General features: G+C 37.2%; 2 protein-coding genes across 2 annotated transcripts in view; both read left to right on the top strand.

The window, feature by feature from the left end:
* Positions 1-784: 784 nt before the first annotated feature.
* On the top strand, positions 785-21791 carry LOC132229211 (arylacetamide deacetylase-like 2). The gene is made up of 5 exons (XM_059685962.1): positions 785-925; positions 4206-4428; positions 8485-8554; positions 10209-10380; positions 21049-21791. The coding sequence occupies exons 1-5, from the start codon at positions 785-787 to the stop codon at positions 21649-21651; spliced, it is 1209 nt and encodes a 402-aa protein (XP_059541945.1). The 3' UTR covers positions 21652-21791.
* The window catches only part of LOC132229139 (arylacetamide deacetylase-like 2), a 1564-nt gene continuing 1465 nt past the window's right edge, over positions 21751-21849 (top strand). Inside the window, exon 1 of the mRNA XM_059685894.1 lies at positions 21751-21804. Within this exon, the coding sequence (XP_059541877.1) occupies positions 21751-21804 (54 nt within the window). The remainder of the gene's footprint in view (positions 21805-21849) is intronic.

Consider the following 21849-nt stretch of genomic DNA (forward strand, 5'->3'; position numbering starts at 1 on the left):
ACATATTACAGAGAAAATCTGTAGGCCTTGCATCTCTGAAGAACCTCCAGGTGATCAGCTATTTGGACAGGTGTCTGTCAGGCTCTCATGTTGCAGTAGGTATGAGTCCAATATTTGTATTTGATATTTCCTGCCACGCTAGGCTAAATTCCTGATGTAAATTAATTTTAAAGATTTTCCACTTAACTATATGAGCAAAATCTATGTGATTCTTTTTTAAAAAAATCCAGAATGTTTTCTGAAATACTTGTAGTGAGCCTTGTGCTACTTTGATCTATTGAAAAGTTTCAGCTTCATGGATTATGGAAGTTGGACAAGACTCCATATCCCCTACTTATTGACCCAAAGCTTGACCACCACAACAAGCAATGTTTATTAACATGGTTTGACTAAGTATCAGCTAATTTTTTTAAACCTCTTTTTATAAAGCATTGTGACCAACCAATCACAAAATGTTACTTTGTCACTTATTCAGAGCTCTACTTGAAGCTCTGATTTAGGTCTCAATAATACACTTGCTTTGAGCTGATGATGGTATTCCAGGGTGAGGAACACTGTGGGAGGTTTTAATTGCATGCTAATGACAAATTACATCTGTCTCAGAGTCAGTGCAATATCAGTCTCTACTGATGTTGTAATGTTAGACTTGAAGATTAACTTCTTGTTGTTAAGATTATCACATTCCCTGAGAGGGTTTCCAAACTACATTGTTCTGCTACTTTTTATTTAATATTAATAGAATTTTTTTTAATCTTGGCAGTGTGAAGAGGCTGGAAAGAGGAATATGATGGGGTCCAAAGCTCTCTGTTTGGCGTTGTTTTGTGTTCTCTTTGCTTCTTATATTTATAAACCCATACCAGGCAACATTGAAGAACGCTGGAAAGTAATGTCCTTGGATGCAATTTTTAAAACTTGTACATTTATGGTAAGATGACCATTTTTTCTTCTGGATTTGGGGTGCCTTGTTAACTTATGAATTTTCTATTAATTACTATTTTTAAATAACCATTGCTTGTTCTTTAGAATACATCAACTACATACAATTTGGTACATTGGTGCAAAACAGAATGAGACAGAATTCTTGTTTCCAAAGAGTTTATGTCTAAATGTAAACTCTATCTGTTATGATATGCATAAAATAAAAGGTGTTTTTAAGGGAAAACTTGGGAGTTTATTTGATAGCTTGACTTATATTTGAGTTTCCAGGGACAGTCTAGTTCCATAGGACAGAGCTAAGCATTGATGTTTATACCTGTTTGATGTTCATACAGGGCTCTTACTATTTCAACGGCTTCTATTGTCCATCTTCAATTCTACATTGCTGGGTTTCAGATTGTCTGACTTGGAATATGGAGGGTAGATTATGAATTCAAGCAAAAATAGCTCCTTGGTAAGGGGAAGACATGGTTATAAACTAACATTTTTTTTAGGTTTTATAATGCATAGGCTTTCTATAATATATACCTCTGCTCATCTTCACTCTCCTTCAATTGTTTTTACTGGTTTAAAGAGGAGGAAAAAGAGGTTCAGAAGAGTTCATGCAGCTAGAAATTGACAACTCCAGAATCTGAACTCAGGACTGCCTCATTTCAAAACTCAAACTCTCTCTCCTCGGAGAAGACAGCGACAGCAGATGATTAGAAAAGTGAGCAATCGCTGGTCTAAGAGGGAGAGGCTGTCCCATGGAGCTTTGTACAGGGATGACAGTTCTCTGAAACCACAGCCATTTCCTGTCTGTGTCTGCTAAGTCCTGATACTTTTCTTTCGAACCACTCCTAGAGGCTCACTTTCAACAGACTGTCTTTTCCTAATGCTCTCATTTCACTTTACACAAAATCAAAGAATACGTGGATTAACAAGTGCCAGCTCCAGAGAAACTGCTGTTATCTTACTTAACTCTTTCATATGTATTTAAAACTCAGAGTGACTGACACTGATGTTATCAAAATTACATTAGCAGAACAGCCAACTTGAAAGTTCTACTTTTACTTTCTTAACAACAAATTATTCTTACCTATCTATAGTAAAATAATGCACTTTATGTATTTGATATCATAGATGGGTTCCTCAAAAAAATATTGAGAAAAGCACATATGTAATTACTTTAAAGATTATTCTAGTAAAATAAACTGTCTTTAGCTGTTATAGGGAAAACAATTTTATTGTTGTCAGTACTGAATTTTGTAACTCAAAGTTGTGATACCAGTAAGAAAAATTAATTTTTAACATATGAAAGGGAAGTGAAAATTAAAGTTCTTGGCAAAGTGGCTTTGAAAAATAGACACAATTACTATGTTATCATATGTTGACAGATATATTTGAGAAGAAAACATGCCCAATCCTGAGAAATTTCCTTAGTTCTTCAAGCAAGTTTTTTTTCCTTTAAAGGAAGATAATAATGATAAATACTTTGCAGCATTGCTCTGAGAAACAGAGATCTTGTATGCTAGGCAAACACAAAATAATCTCTAAAGGGGTAGCTTTTAATATTGTTCCAAAAATACTTAAGTATCTATTCAAAACCAGGAATTATCTAAGAAATGAAAAAGAGGTAATTTGCCAAAAATCTAATTTTTAAAAGCCAATTCACCAAATGAAAAATTAAATTAACACAATTTAACCACTTACCAAAAAGATGCTTTAAGGAACATTCTAAGTGAGTGAATGCAATTAGGATTAAAACACTAAAAAGATCATGTTAGTGAGGAATGCTTAACTAACAATAAGACAAGATTGTCTGAGTACTTACATGGGTTAGGCACTCTTCTACAATGCGTTGAAAGTCCTAACTCATGTAAACCCTACTAAAACCCAGTGAGGAATTCTATATTATTATTAACTAGAGGCCCAGTGCACGAAATTCATGCACAGGGAGGAGGGTGTCCCTTAGCCCAGCCTGCACCCTCTCCAATCCTGGACCCCTTGGGGATGTCCAACTGCCAGCTCCCTGTGGGGAATCGGGCCTAAACTGGCAATCAGACATGCCTCTTGCAATCCGGGACTGCTGGCTCCTAACCGCTCGCCTGCCTGCCTGCCTGATCACCCCTAACTGCTCCCCTGCCAGCCTGATTGCCCCTAACCACCTCTGCTTTGGCCCCACACCCAGGACCCAGAATTCCCTCCTCTGGCTGGCCGCAGGCACCTGGAACCCGGGCCAGCTTCACCTGGGTTAGCCACAGCCGCAGGTGCCCGGGACCACAGGGCGGGTGGTTTTCTCCCTCTCCTGGTCGCAGGCACTGGCACCCGGACCACGGGGTGGGCGGCTTCTCCTGGGCCCAGTTTTGTCAGGAAGGACATCCTGATGGTCATCTGGAAGACATCTGGTCTAATTAGCATATTACCCTTTTATTAGTACAGATAAGAAAATTGCAGTACAGTGAGTAATTTGCTTAAGTCAGACAGACAGCACAGGTGGTATAAGAAACTAATCTAGAAAAATGGTTGCAGACTTAGCTTTGAGATTTACTGGTTATAATTTCTAGTTTCTGCATATTTCCTCAACATTAAAGTGTGGGGATTAGATGTTCTCTAAAAACCTGTAATATCTTAAACTCTTTATAATAATTATAGTAATAAAGGCTGTTTAATGTACTATTGACCATGTATTTTTTAAGTTTTCTTTTTTAATAAACTATCCAGTGAAATGTCACCAAGGTCCTGAAGAAGTTCTCCGGAAATACCAAGGAGAGATTTTTTTCAATTATATCAAATGTGGTATTGGAGGCTTGGTTGCAGGGGGGAGGGAATGGTGAAAGGACTATGAACAGGAATCTATTTGGAATTAAAAATAGGACATTTGAATCATTTAGATGATAGTGATAGTTAACATTTTGGATTAAATACAATTAAAAATAACAAAGATGAAAATATGACAGCATGCCAAAAAGAAAGGAAGGAAGGATGTTATAAGACCTAGAGATTTTTCCGGTAATAATTTACAATTAAGCAATAATTATGATTTTAAAAAAAACTGTCAGTAAATTGAAGCTGTTGAATGAGATAGTTATTAGCCTAAAAACATAATACTTGAGATTTTCAACAGCAATAAAGTTATGCAATAAGAATTATACAATATTATTCAGAAACATTTTTTATAAACAGTCTATTTCTGTTTATTTATTTTGCTTATGTTTTCTTTACTTTCCCTCTGTATGCATTTGATGTTATTTAAAGATGAAAACATTTACTTTGTTCTGCTCTTACAGGGTATGTGCTTTGAAAATATAGGTATTATGACATATGAAGACTTTATTTCCATGATATTCAGGCTGGATTATACCCAACCACTTTCAGATGAAAACGTCACAGTGACTGATACAGCATTTACTGACATTCCAGTACGTGTGTACTTGCCAAAGAGAAAGTCAGAAACCCCAAGACGAGCTGTAATCTATATTCATGGTGGAGCTTATTGTTTCGGAAGTTTCAGTAAGTTCATCATATAAGTAAAGAGTATAACAAGCTATATGTTTCTGATATAAGAACAATTTGATATAAATATACTTACATATATACATAGATCTACATATATATATACACACACATATATATATGTGTGTGTGTGTGTGTGTGTGTGTGTGTGTGTGTGTGTGTGTATAGTGCATAGTATAGCTATAAATATTAGGTACCTAGCAGAGAAATATACTTAGACATATCTGGCAAAATATATCATGGAGATTGTCATTTCCATTTTTTTTGCTTTGTTTTGTCTTTTGGTAAGCATTTTCTTCTCAGCTTTTTTCACTGAGTAAGCTTATATCAAATGAATGTAGGACATGAAAGTCAGTTAGTAAACTTTTTCTTTTTCGATCTGTGACTATGCTTTCCTAGCATGTCTTTCTGATCTTACTTCTAGAAAACTCCTTCTCAACCTTTATGTTTAGGCAAAGTATCAGCTGTGTGTGCACATGTGCATGTATGTACACATGCGGGGGAGGGGGTGTGCTCAAGTGTGTACCTGTGTAGGCTTTCCTGGTTCTATAAGATTTTAGCAGCATTCCTGTATGTCCTTTGCAGCTTGTATAAGCTTGGTACCAACAATTCTTGCTTTGTTTCACAATTGTGTTACATGTTTGTTTTAGCATCTCCTTGTATGTGACATGACCTCCTAGCTAGCATCTAGCAAAGCACTTTCCATACAGTAAATGTTCAACAAATGTCCTTTGGAAAAAATAAATAGTCAAAGGGAATTGTGTTACAGATCTCCAGAGTGATTATCAAAAAAAAATTTCCTAGTACTTTTATGCCTTTTTCATTTTCTTAATGTTTTCAGTAAATTAGATTTCATCTATAATTCAATTTATACTGGGCGTTAGGATGATCGGAATATTTAGCTTCCTTTTAAGATAAATTAAAGACTAAGTTAGCTTCATTTGTCTACAAAGACGATAATTAATTCCACTGAAGTTTTTATAAGGTCTGTGAAATACCCAGGTGTTCCTATTCATATTATTGGGAACTCCGGAAGTACAAGAGAAATACCCACAGATGGGAAGACATCACTTTGAAATTTGAAATTTGAAAATAAGAGGGGGTTAAGTGGAGATTGAAGAGGGCAGAGAGGGATAAATGGTAATAGAAAAAATTTAATTACAATTTAAAAAGAAAGAAAATAACTATTTAAAAATATTTGGAAGTGTTCCTGATTATTAGATTGATTTCTTCGTCATTGTCAAGGGCAATGATTGTGATCAGTAATTCCTAAAAATATGAAATTATTATTCAGGACATTACATTCCAACATTTAGTTCAGCTGAATTCTAGTTGTGCCTTTTTTCTATGTTTTTGTTTTATATGTGCATATTGTATGTTTTTGGATCTCCCAGAACTCATGTAGGTAAACTATGAATTACTTAGGATACTTTTTGTTTGTTGACAAATCAGGACAGATGCAGCAACTATTCCCTGGTATTTGCAAATTTTGATTTCTTTTCTTTTTTTCACTAGGCTTTCTATTTTTTTCTTGTTAAAAGTTGCCAAAGTTGCTTTAAGAACTAAGACATTTTTAAAAAAAAATCCTCTAGTACAGTGGTCGGCAAACTGCAGCTCGCGAGCCACATGCGGCTCTTTGGCCTCTTGAGTGTGGCTCTTCCACAAAATACCACATGCAGGCGTGCACGTACAGTGCGATTGAAACTTCGTGGCCTGTGCGCAGAAGTCGGTATTTTGTGGAAGAGCCACACTCAAGAGGCCAAAGAGCTGCATGTGGCTCGCGAGCCGCAGTTTGCCGACCACTGCTCTAGTAGACTTTTTACATACTTCTGTGTTTATTGCTTTTCAACATTTATCCTAATGACTTCTTGTTCCTTTCTAAATCCGAAAAGTACTATAAATTCAATAAATGGACATATAAAAAAGAAAAAAATATCAGATTGCAAATATTACGTGCATTGGGACAGTTTTCATTATAGAATAGAAAATAAAAACTTAAATTAACTTTTATTATAAAACTAGAGACCAAGTGCACAGATTTGTTCACCGATGGGGTCCCTCAGCCTGGCCTGGGGGGATCGGGCCGAAACCAGGTCTCCAACATCCCCCGAGGGGTCCTGGATTGCAAGAGGGTGGTTCTCGGGTGATGCACCCCGGAATCAGGCTCCCTCCTCTCTGGTTCCGGGTGCGTCACCTGAAAATCACAGCTGCCAGGTCATCTCAGCTTGGCAGCTTCTGTGTTGAGCATCTGCCCCCTGGTGGACAGTGCACATCATAACTATCAGTCAGAGTGTCTGCCTCCTGGTGGTCATTGCGTGTCATAGCTACTAGTCAGATGGTCAAACGGTCAGATGGTTGAATGGTCAGACTGTCGCTTAGGCTTTTATGTATATAGATAAGCAAAACAGCCCAGCCGGTGTGGCTCAGTGTTTGAGTGTCGACCTGTGGGGCAGGAGGTTGCAGTTTGATTCCCGGTCAGGGGTACATGCCTGAGTTGTGGGCTTGGTCACCGGTGTGGAGCGTGTAGGAGGAGGCAGATCAATGATTCTCTCTCATCACTGATGTTTTTGTCCCTCTCTCCCTCTTCCTTCCTCTCTGAAATCAAATTTAAAAAATTAAAAAGAAAGATAAGCAAAAAAAGAATTGGTAGATAACAGTATAATCATGTTTGAAATACATCATTGAGGAACTTTAAATGTGAGGATCAATGGATTCTTATACATTTTGATCTTCGTCTATACATTGCCTTTTCCCACATTATCAATTCCATCTTTAATGAAAACATTATTTTTTCTACATAAAAGCCTAATTGATTTTTTTTATTTTTTATTTTAAGGTTATTACATACCCAGTATATAATTTGAAGTTTTGCTAATATGCAGCAGACACTTTAGAAAAGCTTAGAATTTGATCACAACTCTAGAATTCTCTGAATTTCTAGAATCTTGTGGTAAATAAAGTAATAACAGGTGATGCAGATTTGCCAAAGTGTTGTGACCAGGGCACTGAACCGGTAAATTGGATTTGTGGGTATGTAGAGATAGATGTGGTGTGTGTGTGTGTGTGTGTGTGTGTGTGTGTGTGTGTGTGTGTGTGTTGGGGGGAGAGTGATGACTTGTATGACAAGCATGCCAAAATGAATATGTCCATCAAACCACACGCTGACTTGTCAGAGACTCTCTCTCAATCTAGCTGCTTTTCTATAGACTTTGTCTTACGTGCCAAATGGGCCATTGCACAATGTGGTGTAGTGGGAGAAAATGAAGTTTTTAAGGAACCATGCTATTGAGTGTTGTAGTTTTAGACAGTCAATGCATCTATTGTTTTTTTTCATTTTTTAGTTCTAAGCCAATTGAAAGATTATAAACTGATGAACAAAAATAGATACAGAGGCAGAGCAGCATCGAACAGACTGTCAAACTACAGCGGGAAGGCCGGGGAGGGTTGGGGGGCAGGGGAGGGGGGGGAGGTAAGAGATCAACGGAAGGACTTGTATGCATGCATGTAAGCATAACCAATGGACACAAGACACTGGGTGGTAGGGGAGGCCAGGGGAATGTCAAGGGGGGAAAACAAAGGAGACATATGTAATACTCTTTGTAATACTTTAAGCAATAAAACAAAATTTAAAAAAAGAAAGATTATACACAAAGGTCAGGTAAATAAAATCAAAACAGAACCATTGTTTATAGTGAAGCTTGGAGAATGTGTATTCAGGTATTGTTGAGTCGGAGACTCATCTGTACTGGCTAGCTGCCTGGAGAAGCAGAGTGCAGACAACATATGACCAGAGAAAATTAGAATGGGCTGAGTCTAGTTTCAACTCCCCAAAGCACCAATGAGCCATGTAATTTGTTTACCCCTGGGGAGAGCAACTGAAGAAGCACTCCTGTAGACTGTGCCATGCTGATTCAGGTCACTCTGCATAAAGAAAGTGGTAGGAAAATGGTTCCTTGTAATACCCAAATCACATTTCTGTCCAAGTTCATAGCTATGATTTTCTGGTGTTTTTTTATTACAAGGAGAACTTTGACATTTATTTCTTCATTTCAGAGCAGACGGCTTTTGACTTCCTCAACAGATGGACTGCAAACAAACTTGATGCTGTTGTTGTAGGAGTGGAGTAAGAGAATAATTTTCTTTGGCTAGTATGATTTTTGTTTTCACAGAATAGAGGTTTGATTTCCTAATCAAGTCACCTATGCCTCAAAGATAATATTTAAGAATTTACATATTTTATTTCTCACCATTACAACATAGAGCAGTCTTCAAATATGCCCAGTATCTCATTATTCTTCTGTGATATGGGAATTTCTGTATACTTTTTAAAACATTATTGCTCTGGGTTCTTAAACTCAGATTATATAAGGCCCTACTTATGTCCCAAGAAACATGGCTAGAGAGAAAAAAATAAACAATTACACATTGGGGATATTAGGTTGTATCTGAGTTGATATGTTTCACTTCAGAACAAGTCTTTGAAGTATTATAGCAAGTAAAGGTTGAGATCAGCTGATAATTTCAAACCACTCCCCAGAAAAGTGATCTCTATAGTTCTCTCAGGATATTGTAACATAGTTTTTTGTTTGTTTGTTTGTTTGTTTGCTTGCTTGATGCTATAGAAATTTAGAGGAAAAACTAAAGTAAAATTTCCTCAACTAAAGAATGATTGCCATTATTATTGTTATGGTTACTTACAGTATCTAGAATAACTTCATGTCTTCAGAATATTTATAATATGATATTCTCCTTCTTACCTCCATAACTTTCAATGCAATCTAAATCTTATCATTTCAAATATGTTTTACTATAATGATATGTTTCTGGTTGGCATATCTATTCTATCAAATTCTTATGATATGTGTTGTACTTTGCCCTAAAAAGTCTCAATTGACTGTACTTAAAATAGTAGATACCAACATCTTTTGGGTACATACTTATGTTTAAATACACTTTACTTAGGATTTTCTAAATACAGTTTATAATAAATATTTAAGGATCATCTCAACAACATTTAATATTAAGTGCAAATATTTATAAGTTTTAACATTCTAAAGAAAAAGTAAAAGCTCTGAGAACAGGCTAATAGAGGTGTTCTATTTTATATATATATATATATATATATATATATATATATATATATATATATATATATGAAAAATCTATATCTATTCAAAGAATTGTGTGATAGTGTGAATTTACCAGAAACTAGGAAGATTTCTAGCATATTTAAATGTTATATATATATATTTCAAAATTTTTATTTAGAATCAACTCCTGGGCATTATCCATAATGAGGGATGTGCATTACCCGTGTGTAGAATTTTTATCTAAATGACCTTAAAAAAATAGGATTTGCCTAAAATATGCTCTCAGATCTTCTGCCTTCAAACATCAATGGTGCTTTTTCAATCATTTTTGAAAATGTTTTTGATCACCAGTTACACTGAGAATATGATGTAAGCTATAGAGCATCTTCAGTCCAAAATGTACTTGGACTAAAAGTTACGGTCATAGTATCAGGGAGTTCATAGCAATCCCCTTACTTCTCACGTGCAATGCCATCCATGGACCTTAGATATGATGTGAAAACCTTTACATCTATTTTTATTTTTTCACATCATAATGAGTTAGCAGAAAACTCAGATTTGATTTTTGGAAGATAAAACAATAAAACCTGTTTCATTACATCTATTTGATACTTGGAAGCTACATAGACAGATACAACCATAATGGTACTTATTAAAACTGTTCAAATACATTTTTCTTTTTCAAAGCTATAGACTAGCTCCCCAACACCGTTTTCCTGCTCAGTTTGAAGACAGCATCGCTGCAGTCAAGTTTTTTCTTCAGGATAAAATTCTTACGAAATATGGAGTGGATCCCACCCGAATCTGTATTTCAGGAGACAGTTCTGGGGGCCGGTTAGCAGCAGCAGTGACTCAAAAGGTACATTATATGAGTCTTTATGCTGGGAAATAGAGGTCAAAGGTTATTTCCCCCCTCTTACAGATCGCTAGTTCTTCCAGAACTATTTCTTGAAAAGAGCATCCTTTCTCATTGGATTACAGTGATGCTTGCATTTAAAATCAATTGACCATAATAATATGACAATCTACTTCTGAACTCTCTTCTGTTCCACTGATTATATGTCTATCCTTATGCCAATGCTATGTTGACTTCAGCTTTGTGTTTTGTTTTTTTCTAAATTGTTTCTAATACTCCATGTCTTTTCCCTCAAAATACTAGGGTATCTTGTCAATTTCTAAAAAAAAAAAAAAAAAGACTAATTGAATTTTGATTGGTACTGCATTGAATCTATAGATTTGGAGAAGATTGGCATCTTAATAATGACACGTCCAATTAATGCACATGGTATATCTCATATTTTATTTAGGTTCTTTTCAATTTCTTCAGCAATATAAAATATGAGATATACCATGTGTATTAATTGCAAATATTTTCCCATAGTTATTCCTGAGTTACTTTGGAAAGTTTGATTTAAAATAATATTTTCCAAATGTTTATTGATTGTACGTAAAAATACATTTGATTTTTAAAGTAACCTTACAATTATATTCTTGAAAATTTTACTTATAAATTCTAGTAATTGGGTTTTTTTTTTACACCTCCTGATTTTTTTTAAACAATCATATCTTCTGCAACTAGAGAGAATTTTAATTCTTCCTTTCCAATTTTTATGCTTTTGTTTTATTTTCTTAATCAGTGCATTGGCTGGGACTTCCAGCACAATACTAATTTCCTACCTCTGAAATTTAGGAGGAAATCATGTAATATTTCACCAATAAATATGATGTTAACTGAAGGTTTTCCATACTTGGTTTTTGTCAGATTGAGGAATCCCTTCTATTCCTTTTTACTGATAGTTTTTGCATAAATGGATATGGGATTTGCTGACTGCTTTTAATGCATCTATTTCAGATGACCATGTGATTTCTCACCTTTAGTTTTTTTTAGTGGGGTAAGTTATGTCAATTGATTTTCAGACATTACATTATGCTTGCATTCAGGCATGTGCCTCATTTGGTCACGATGAATAAAAATTTTATATATGGCCAGTTTCCATTTGCTAAAATTAAAGATGTAGTGCTTTGGGAGGGTTTGCTTTTTATTTTAAAAAATGTCTTTGTCAGATATTGACCTAAGGTTTATACTGGCCTCATTAAATCATTTGGGAAGCATTCCGATACCTTTTTTCTTAATTTCTTTTCTCTTAAATATTAAAATAAATGACTCATGCTTGGAGCACTTAGAAGAAGATTGCACATACAAACAGAGAGACATACACATTTACATTTTTATATATATACTATACACATGTGAATATATATACACACATATGCATATATACTTATGCCTACACGTATGTACTGCTCTGTAACACCGCGTACCCATATAAAGCCCTATGTGGAGCCGTTACATCAGTGGTAGCAAAATTTCACGTTTGGCTCTGCACCCTGGGCCTCCCTTTAACCCAAGATGCTCCACTTCAATGCCTGTGGTAGTTAGAATACTATATAAATTTTCTTAGGGGAAAAAGGGAAGTTTGCAAACCATTAAACATGTTGATTCCTGAGGTCTCTTCCACCCTGAACTAACCTGATGTGTATTTGAAATAACACCTCACTTATTTGAAGGGTCTTGCTGGCCTGCAGTGGGAAGTTACTTGGGGAAAGAAACTTGGAAACTGTGCTCACTTTCAGATTATTATACAAGCTGCCATGCCAAGTCATATAGCAATCTGATTTTGATTCTTATCTAAAACTGGTTTTGTGGATGTAGAAATTCTGAAAACTGTCCAACAATTACCCAACAATGATTGATCAAGCAACACCTTGCCACACCTATAATTTCTCCATATATAATGTACTGTTTGCTTGGCTTTGGAAGTAAAGAAAGCTTTTTAAATGATGAGTAGATGTAGCCATAGAGATTTATGAAGAAATGAAAACCCACCGGGCAATCTGCAATATTAATATAGCCACCAAAAATAAATGCAATTCACAATAACATTTGTAAGGCAGTAAAAATTGTTTTCTTGAAGTAAAATAAAATTTGATATTATTCTATTCTTTGCATTATACAAAAAAAGAGAGTGTATATTTAAATTTTTGGTCGATCTGTTTGAAGAGATTGTTACAACTGAGAATGCTGCATTAAAAACGCAGTGTACTTTAAGAACATAAAAAAGTAATTTCCTTTACCCTTTCTTATATATTTTTATAATCATATTTGAAGGTATTGTCTTCATGGTCTGGTAAACTTTCTATATTTTATATTTTCTTTTTTTTAATATATTTTTATTGATTTCAGAGAGGAAGGGGGAGGTAGAGAGAGATAGAAACATCAATGATGAGAGAGAATCATTGATTGGCTGCCTCCTGCATGCCCCCTACTGGGGATCAAGCCCGCAACCCAAGCATGTGCCCTTGACCGGAATCAAACCCGGTACCCTTCAGTCCGCAGGCTGTCACTCTATCCACTGATCAAAACCAGCTAGGGCATCTTTAGTTTATATTTTCATAAAAGTTTTATTTTCTGCACTAGGCTTATTCTTTTCTTTTTTTTTAATCCTCACACGAGGATATATTTCCATTGATTTTTTGAGAGAGTAGAAGGGAGAGGGAAAGACAGGCAGAAGCATCAATGTGAAAGAAACACCTAGATTGGTTGCCTCCTGCACATGCCCTGATAAGGACCAAGGCCAGGGAAGAGCTTGCGATTGTGGTATGTGCCCTTGACCGGAATTGAACCCGGGACCTTTAGGTCCCCGACGCTCTATTCACTGACTGAAACTGGCTGGAGCTGCACTAGGTTTATTCTTGCTCTGGGTCATCAAAATCAACTTTCGCTTGGTAATGATTAGAAACTTTTTTACAAAGTCTCATCACCCTGTGACTAATAGTATGTTAGAGAATTACTAGAGGCCTGTTGCACGAAGAGATTCGTGCAATAGGCCTTCCCTTCCCTTGGCTGCTGGCACCGGTTTGCCTCTGGCACCCGGGACCCAGGCCTTCGCTCTGGCCGGGCTCCGGCTGGAGCTGGCCCTGGAGCCATCAGGCTTTCCTGCTCCGGCCCCGGGGCTGTCAGGCTTTGCTCCACCACTTGGAGCCTACGTATGCAAATTAACCGCCGCCATCTTTGTTGGGTTAATTTGCATACTCTCCTGATTGGCTGGTTAGTGTAGCGCAGGTACGGTCAATTTACATGTTTGTCTATTATTAGGTAAGATAGATTAAAAAACTCAGTTTCAATAAGAATGCAACTCAGAGAAATCAATATTGTTGCACACTCTGAGAAGACTACAAGAAAATATATTAGATTTATTTTTCCTTTATGTTTACAAAAAATGATCCAACATTTCATACAGAATTCACAATATAAAAAAAATGTTCTTATAGATTAGAAGTACAAATAGATTCTTCTGTAGTTTTCTTTTGTGGACTTTGTTCATTTTTAAATTAAGTTACCATTATTGAAAGTAACCTTTTAGCTATAATTTTCTGATAATATCACATTCTGTACCCTAAATCATTAAGGTTACTTGCCAATCACAATGATCTGGATGGTCGCTATAGTTAAGGAAACTTTTCTGGACATGGTTTCTCTTTCTGAGAGTTCATTACTAGTATACTAGAGGCACAATGCACAAAATTCGTGCAAGGTCAGGCCTTTGCAGCCCCAGATGCCTTGGCCCTCACAGCCCTGCTTCATCCGGAAAATCATCGGAAGAATGTCTGGACAGTCATTCTGCTGTTCGGCCATTTGGTTGATTTGCATATTATGCTTTTATTATTATAAATTAAAATGTCATTGATTTTTTACATTGGTGTTTCTCCCTTTCCCTTCCTCCCTCTCAAATCAACAAATACATATTTAAAAGAAAAGTAAAAAAATAAAAGGTTAGTAAGCCCCATTTTTCACCCTTCCAATCTCTGTCATATCATGGCTTTTCTGTACCCAACTTCAAAAAAAACAAAATTTACTTTCTTTTTATACATAATTAGAATATACACTCCTCAGTTCATCACCTTGTGTTCTGCACCAGCCATTTATTTTAACTTTCTGTGTGTTTTTCAATCATCCTTTATTTTTTCTAAATCTATACACATTTTTGTTGTTCTTTTTTTTTTCTTTATTGAATAAGGTATTACATATGTGTCCTTATCCCCCTATTGTCCCCAAACCCTATGCCCTGCTCATGCCCTCACCCCCTTGGTGTCTGTGTCCATTGCTTAGGCTTATATGCATGCATACAAGTCCTTTGGTTGATCTCTCCCCCTTACCCTCACCCTCCACTACCTTCCCTCTGAGGTTTGAGCATCTGATTGATGCTTCTCTATCTCTGGATCTGTTTTTATTCATCAGTTTATGTTGTTCATTATATTCCATGAATGAGTGATATCATGTAATATTTATCTTTCTCTGATTGGCTTATTTTGCTTAGCATAATGCTCTCCAGGACCGTCCATGCTATTACAAATGGTAGCAGTTCCTTCCTTTTTACAGCAGCATAGTATTCCATTGTGTTATGTACCACAGCATTTTAATGCACTCATCTGCTGATGGGCACTTAAGCTGTTTCTAAGTCTTAGCTATTGAAAATTGTGCTGCTATGAACATAGGGATGCATATTTCTTTTCTGATTGGTGTTTCTAATTTCTTAGGATATATTCCTAGAAGTGAGATCACTGGATCAAATGGGAGTTCCAATTTTAGTTTTTTGAGGAAACTCCATACTGTTTTCCACATTGGCTGCTCCTGTCTGCATTCCTACCAGCAGTGCATGAGGGTTCCTTTTTCTCTGCATCCTCACCAGCACTTGTTGTTTGTTGATTTGTTGATGATAGCCATTCTCAAAGGTGTGAGATGGTACCTCATTGCCATTTTGATTTGCATCTCTCAGATGATTAGTGACTTCAAGCATATTTTCATATGTCTCTTGGCCTTCTTTATGTCCTCTTTCGAAAAGTATCTATTTTGATCCATTGCCCATTTTTTGATTGGGTTGTGTATCTTCCTTTTGTTCTTTTTATATAACTTATTTTTATTATTTAAAACTCTTGCCAACTTTTGCCTTAGAAAACTTTTCCTTCCCATGATATTAATGATGGCACTCTTTGTTCTTTTCTAAGTTCTCTTCCATTCAGTTTTTTTAAAAAATAATTTATTGATTTTAGAAAGAGAGAAAGGGAGAAGAGAGAAACATCTGTGTGAGAGCATAACATTGATTGGCTGCCTCCTGCGTGCTCCCCACCAGGGATTAAGCCCACAACCCAGGCATGTTCCTTGACCAGGAATCAAACCAGCACCCCTTCAGTGCATGGGACAATGTACAACCAACTGAGCCACACTGGCCAGGGCCCTTCCATTTAGTTTTATATGAGACAAAACTTCTTTTTACACTCCCTGGTATTTCCCAGGGCTCAACTCTTTGGTCATTCTGTCTGTTCTCCCACTCTCTCCATGCTCTCACGGCTCAGCTCTGATTTATCTGCTGAAGGCTCTCTAATGCACATCTTCCACTGTTACTACTGTCCTGAGCTCAAAACCCATATACCCGAGTAGCTGTTTCCACCTGGATGTTTCATAAGCTCCAGAGACTCCTCCAGGCAAAGCTCTTCTATGTAACCTCTATAGTACCTGTAGCAGTTTATACATGGAATATAGTACTTGTCCTTTTATTGTTGCATGTGAAATTCCTCAACTAGAGTCTTAAGTGTTTGGAAATCTAGATGTATGTGTGTATATATATATATATATATATATATATATATATATATTAATTTATATTAATCTTTCTATTTCCAAACCCTGACATCATATCTGTATACCTCCTATCTTTTTTCTCTAGCTCTCAGGATTGCTGGGGTTTGATTTCCACCTCCCTTTAACTTGTTTAACCTGATTAGCTACTTTATTTAACCTGCCCCATTTCCAACATAGCATGAATTCACAACTTACCTTCAAAGTGTCTTTGTGGGTAAAAAAAGATGTACACAATTGGAAAGAGCAACTGATTCCTCATCTTTGGAATTAGGTTGGTTTGGCTAGTTGCCTGAGAAGAGTGTGGGTGGATTCATTTTGTCCCCTCTCTGTTTATGAAGTCACTGTTTCTTTCTTTGGTTCTTGGTGGGGAAAACAAAGAAGTCCATAATTGTTGCATCAGAGTAAAGTTTAATAAATGATGAATTTAGAGAATTTAGCAAGGTCAAATCATTAAAGGGCTTTGTGATTTATTATTATTTTTTTTTACTTAACTCATACCATTGTGATTGAAGAAGATGTGTGATATGATTTTAGTCTTCTTAAATTTATTGAGACTTATCATGTGGCTTGACATATGCCCTATCCTGGAAAACATTCCATATGCACTTGAAAAGAATGTGTATTCCTTTGCTTTGAGGTAAAATGTACTAAAAATATGTATTAAGTTCATCTGCTCTAATATGTTGTTTAAGGACATGGTTTGCTTGTTGATTTTGTGTCTAAATTATCTATTCATTGATCTCAATGAGGTATTTAAGGCCCTATTATTACTATGTTACTCTGTATCTCTTGCTTTGTGTCCATCTATATTTGCTTTGTATATTTAATTTTTATACTAGCTTTATAATTTGTTGATTCACTGTTTTTGCAAAGTGTTTACCTTTGTCAGTCGGATTTTTTTCTTTTCTATATTTATATCTTTGATCTTTTCTTTTCCCCTTAAATAAGTTCATTTATCATTTCTTACAATTCTGGGTTAGTGGTGATGAATTTCTTTAGCTTTCCTTTGTCTGGAAAACTCCTTATCTCTCCTTCAGTTCTAAATGATAGCCTTGCTGGGAAGAGTAATCTTGATTGTAAGTCTTTGCTCTTCCAATTTTTAGCATATGTGCTGCCAAAATGAACACTATGTCTTTGCTTTTCATCACTTTCAATATTTCATGCTAATCTTTTCTTTTCTACAACGTTTCTGTGCAGAAATCAGCTGACAGCCTGTGGGAACTCCATCTTACATAGCCAATTTCCTCTTGCTGCATTTAAAATTCTCTTTTATATTTAACCATTGATATTTTAATTATAATATGTCTTGCTGTGGACTTCTTTGTGTTCATCTTGTCTGGGAATCTCTGCACTTCTTGGACTTGTATGTCTATTTCCTTTGCCAGGTTAGGGAAGTTTTCAGTCATTATTTCTTCAAGTAGTTTTTTTTTTTTAAATCCCTTGTTCTCTCTCTTCTCCTCCTGGGACCTTTTTGATGCAATTATTGGTATATGTGATATTGTCCCAGTGGTCCCTTAAACTATCCTCCTTTTTTATTCTTTGGTGTTGTTCCATTGGGAGTTTTTCACTCCACTCCCTGTCTCCTAGATTACTGATTCAATTTTCCATTTCATCTAATTGCTGTTGGTTCCCTCTGATGTTGTATTGATTTCCGTTATTTTATAATTCAGCTCTAAATGGTTGTTTTTGTTGTCTATTTGTGTGTGAGTGTGTGGTGGGGGGGTTCACTTTGTGGAAGCTCTCACTGAGTTCATGCATTCTTTTCCCAATTTCATTGAACATCCTTGTGTTTTAAACTCTGTATCTAGTAGATTGCTTGCATTTTGTTTAGTTCTTTTTCTGAAGTTTTGTCCTATTCTTTCATTTAGGCATGTTTCTTTGTCTCCTCATTTTGGTTTACTCCCTGTCTTTATTTCTATGTATTAGGTGAGGGATAGAGAGCTAGAAACATCGATGAGAGAGAAACATCAATCAGCTGCCTCCTGCACACTCCCCACTGGGGATGTGCCCACAACCAAGGTACATGCCCTTGACCAGAATCGAACCTGGGACCCTTGAGTCCACAGGCCGACACTCTATCCACTGAGCCAAACCAGTTAGGGCCAGAGTGTTCTTATGTAGAAGGCGTCCTATGGAGTGCAGTGGCACATCTCTCTGGTCACCTGAGCTAGGTTCCAGAGGCATCCCCTGTGTGAATTGTGTGGGCCCTTCTATTGTACTTGGATCTCCATTGCTGTTGGCACATCAGTGGACTGACTGGGTGAGAGGACTGGCCATAACTACAGTAGATGAGTTGTTCTGCAGGGGCTGACCCCAGGGAGTGAGAATCACTTTAGCAGAGGCTCTGGGGCCAGTTGGATCTGCCCTTTTTTTGTGTCAATTGTGAAGTTCATTGGGTGAAACCCCAGTGCAGCCTGAAGCCTGCCCCTGGGTTTGTTAGGTCTGGAACCTCTTGGGAGGAGCTCTGGTGTAGGCCAAGGCCAGCCACTGTTTGTTCAGGGTTTGGGGATGCTTGGTAGGAGCCACAAAGTGATTGGTTAGTTGCCACTTGTGCTGGACTTGGATGTGCTTGGGAGAGGCTGCTGCAAACTGAGGCCAGCTGCCACTTGTTCTGGCTTTGAGACCCTTTGGCGGGTGCAATGATGCAAACTGAGGCTAGTCATCATTTGTGCTGGGTCTGTGGCTGCTTAGTTGGAACAATGCTGAAGGCTAAGGCTGGCTTCCCCTTATGTCCAGTTTGGGGCCACCTGATGGCAGCGATAGTGCAAATTGAGACTGGTTATCACGTATGTTCACTTTGTGGCCACTTGGCAGGAGCTACAATTTAAGCCAAGGCCTGTTGCTGCTTGTGTGGGGTTTTTCAACCTTTGAGAGAGTCTGTATCATGAAGTCTGTATCATGAGCCAAGAGTAACCACTTGCATGGAATTCGTGGCCTTTTGGAAAAGTCTGCAGCACAAGCCTAGGGGTTCTATGACTCATGTGGTGTTTGCCGTCCTTTGAGTGTGTCTGCAGCATGAGCCAAGGCAGGCCACTCCTATGGAGAAACTTCTGGAAGAGGCTCAGACCAGTCAAGGGAATTGAGTTGGGTGGGGTCTTAGGGTGTCACCAGGGTGGGGTGAACTATGTTTCCCAAGTTAATGGAGAGCATGAGTTTGGCACCTTTCTGCACTGGGCCAGCTTTTGGGAGGAGAGCTCAGCAAAGGAACAATGGTCCAGCCAGTGATTCTGTCCCTGGAGAGAAGCCAGCCCTCATCCAGAAGTTAGTCAACTTAGTCATTCCCCAGATGTTCCTGTCACTTTTTGAGCTGCAGCCCCTGTGCTGGAGTTTAGATCGAATGAGTTTTTGCACTGCCCCTTTAAGAACAGCATGTCCTGGTCTCCCACAGACATTTATTTGTCTGTCTGGGATGCAATCGCCACTGGTTTTCACAGACAGATGTCATGGGGACTCCTCTTCAACAGCACTGACCTTAGGAGCCCAGAGTGGGGTTGGACCTGATATATCCCTCCTGTTTCTTACTCATTATACTCAGGTATGGTACCTGCCCTGTCTGCATCCTCACCCTGCCTACCTGTCTCAGTTATGACTTTTTCTTCTGTATCATTAGTTATAGGAATCCTGTTCAGCTAGTCTTCAGGTGGTTCTCAGTGATGGTTGTTCCATAGTGTAGCTGTAATCTTGATGTGAACTTGGGAGGAGGTAATCTCAGAGCTTACCTACTCTGTCATCTTGAATGAAGTTTTTTTTTTTCTTTAGTCAATGATTTTTACAAAGCTATATATGCCCTCATTTTCCTCAGGAATATAGTATTTAGTTTTTTCCCATTGGTGGGTTTTGACAAAAACACTCTCTCGCTCTCTCTCTTTCCCCCATTGCCTACTCTATAGAACTCATTTTGTGCACTAACTCAATTGATGATAAGGCACCCAATTTGCTAGAGCAAATACAGCTCTAGATTGTGCTATTATTATGGTCATGAAACCAGGTTACTGCTCTTTCTGTCATTACCTCAGATGGAGGAGATCACGGTGGTTGCTGCTCTCAGTCTTTTAAATTACTCTTTGATATAGCTCATTAAAGCCAAAATTTTGCTATATGTCATACTTTTTTTAAATTGGGGCATAATTGACATATAACATAATATAATGTTTCAGGTATAAAACATAATGATTCCATGTATGTATATATTGTAGAATGATCGCCACAATAAGTCTATCACCTCACGTAGTTACAAAATTTTTCATGTGATGAGAACTTCTAAGATCTACTATCTTAGCAACTTCAAATATACAATATAGCATTATTAACTACTAGAGGCCTGGATGCATGAAATTCCTGCAAGAGTACGCCTCCCTTCCCTGCCAGCAACCGGCTTCCCTCTGGCACCCAAGACCCGGGTTTCCCCTCCAGCCACCAGCAGGCACCCGGGACCTGGGCTTCCCTCGCAGCCCCAGCATGGTCCAGAAGGTTGTCCGGAAGGACGTCCAGTCTAATTAGCATATTATGCTCTTTATTATTATAGATAGGTCCCCATATTGTATAGTTATATCCCTAGAACTTACGTAATTTATAACTGGTAGCTTTGTATCGTCTCTCTTTTTCTCACACAAAAAAACAAAGTGTTAAAAACTTTACTGTTAAAATGAGCTTGACATTTTTTCATGTCACTGACATTATAAATATTGTGAAAATAATTATAACATCACATCAATTCATGTAGGTTTGTTTATAGCTCAAGATTGCTTAAACCATTAATATTAAATTTCCTCTTCCTGGTGTTTTGGAAGTCTTTGTCTTACAAGGTATTATCATATTTTTTTTCAGGTGCAGAATGATCTTGAAATAAAACATAAAATCAAGGCACAAGCTTTACTTTACCCTCATTTACAGATAATTGATTCGTATTTGCCATCTCACAGAGAAAATGAGAATGGTGTGGTTCTGACAAGGGACATAGCCATAAAACTCGTGAGCTTATATATCACCGAGGATAAAACATTTCCCCAGGCACTGAAAAGAAACCAACATATGCCGCTGGAATCAAGACCTTTGTTCAAGTTTGTTAACTGGAGTACTCTCTTACCCAAGAAGTATAGAAAGGACTATGTTTATACTGAACCAATTCTTGGAAGAACTAGTTATTCATTGCCAGCTCTTATGGACATCAGAATGTCACCCTTGTTGGCCAATGATTCCCAGTTACAGAATTTGCCATCAACCTTTATTCTTACCTGTGAACATGATATCCTGAGAGATGATGGACTTTTGTATGTTTCAAGACTTCAAAATGCTGGAGTTCAAGTTACTCATGAACATATTGAGGGTGGATTCCATGGAGCTTTATCATATATGACATCACCCCTGAATTTACACCTAGGTCTCAGAATAAGAGACATGTATATTAGTTGGCTGGATAAGAATTTATAAATCCATCACTTACTTGATTGTATTTTGTGATATTTTGTAGTTGTAGTACAAAGAACAATGCCATTTGTATTGTCTAAATCTAGGCTTGAATCAGTTATAATGATTACTGCATATCCTCGAACTAGTAATATTTTTGACTCACAAAACCTGCATGTGATCCTTTTTTCTCATTACTTACGGTTATTAGAATTATGTTGG

This window comes from Myotis daubentonii, chromosome 3 (genome assembly GCF_963259705.1).
Source record: "Myotis daubentonii chromosome 3, mMyoDau2.1, whole genome shotgun sequence".
Taxonomy (NCBI): domain Eukaryota; kingdom Metazoa; phylum Chordata; class Mammalia; order Chiroptera; family Vespertilionidae; genus Myotis; species Myotis daubentonii.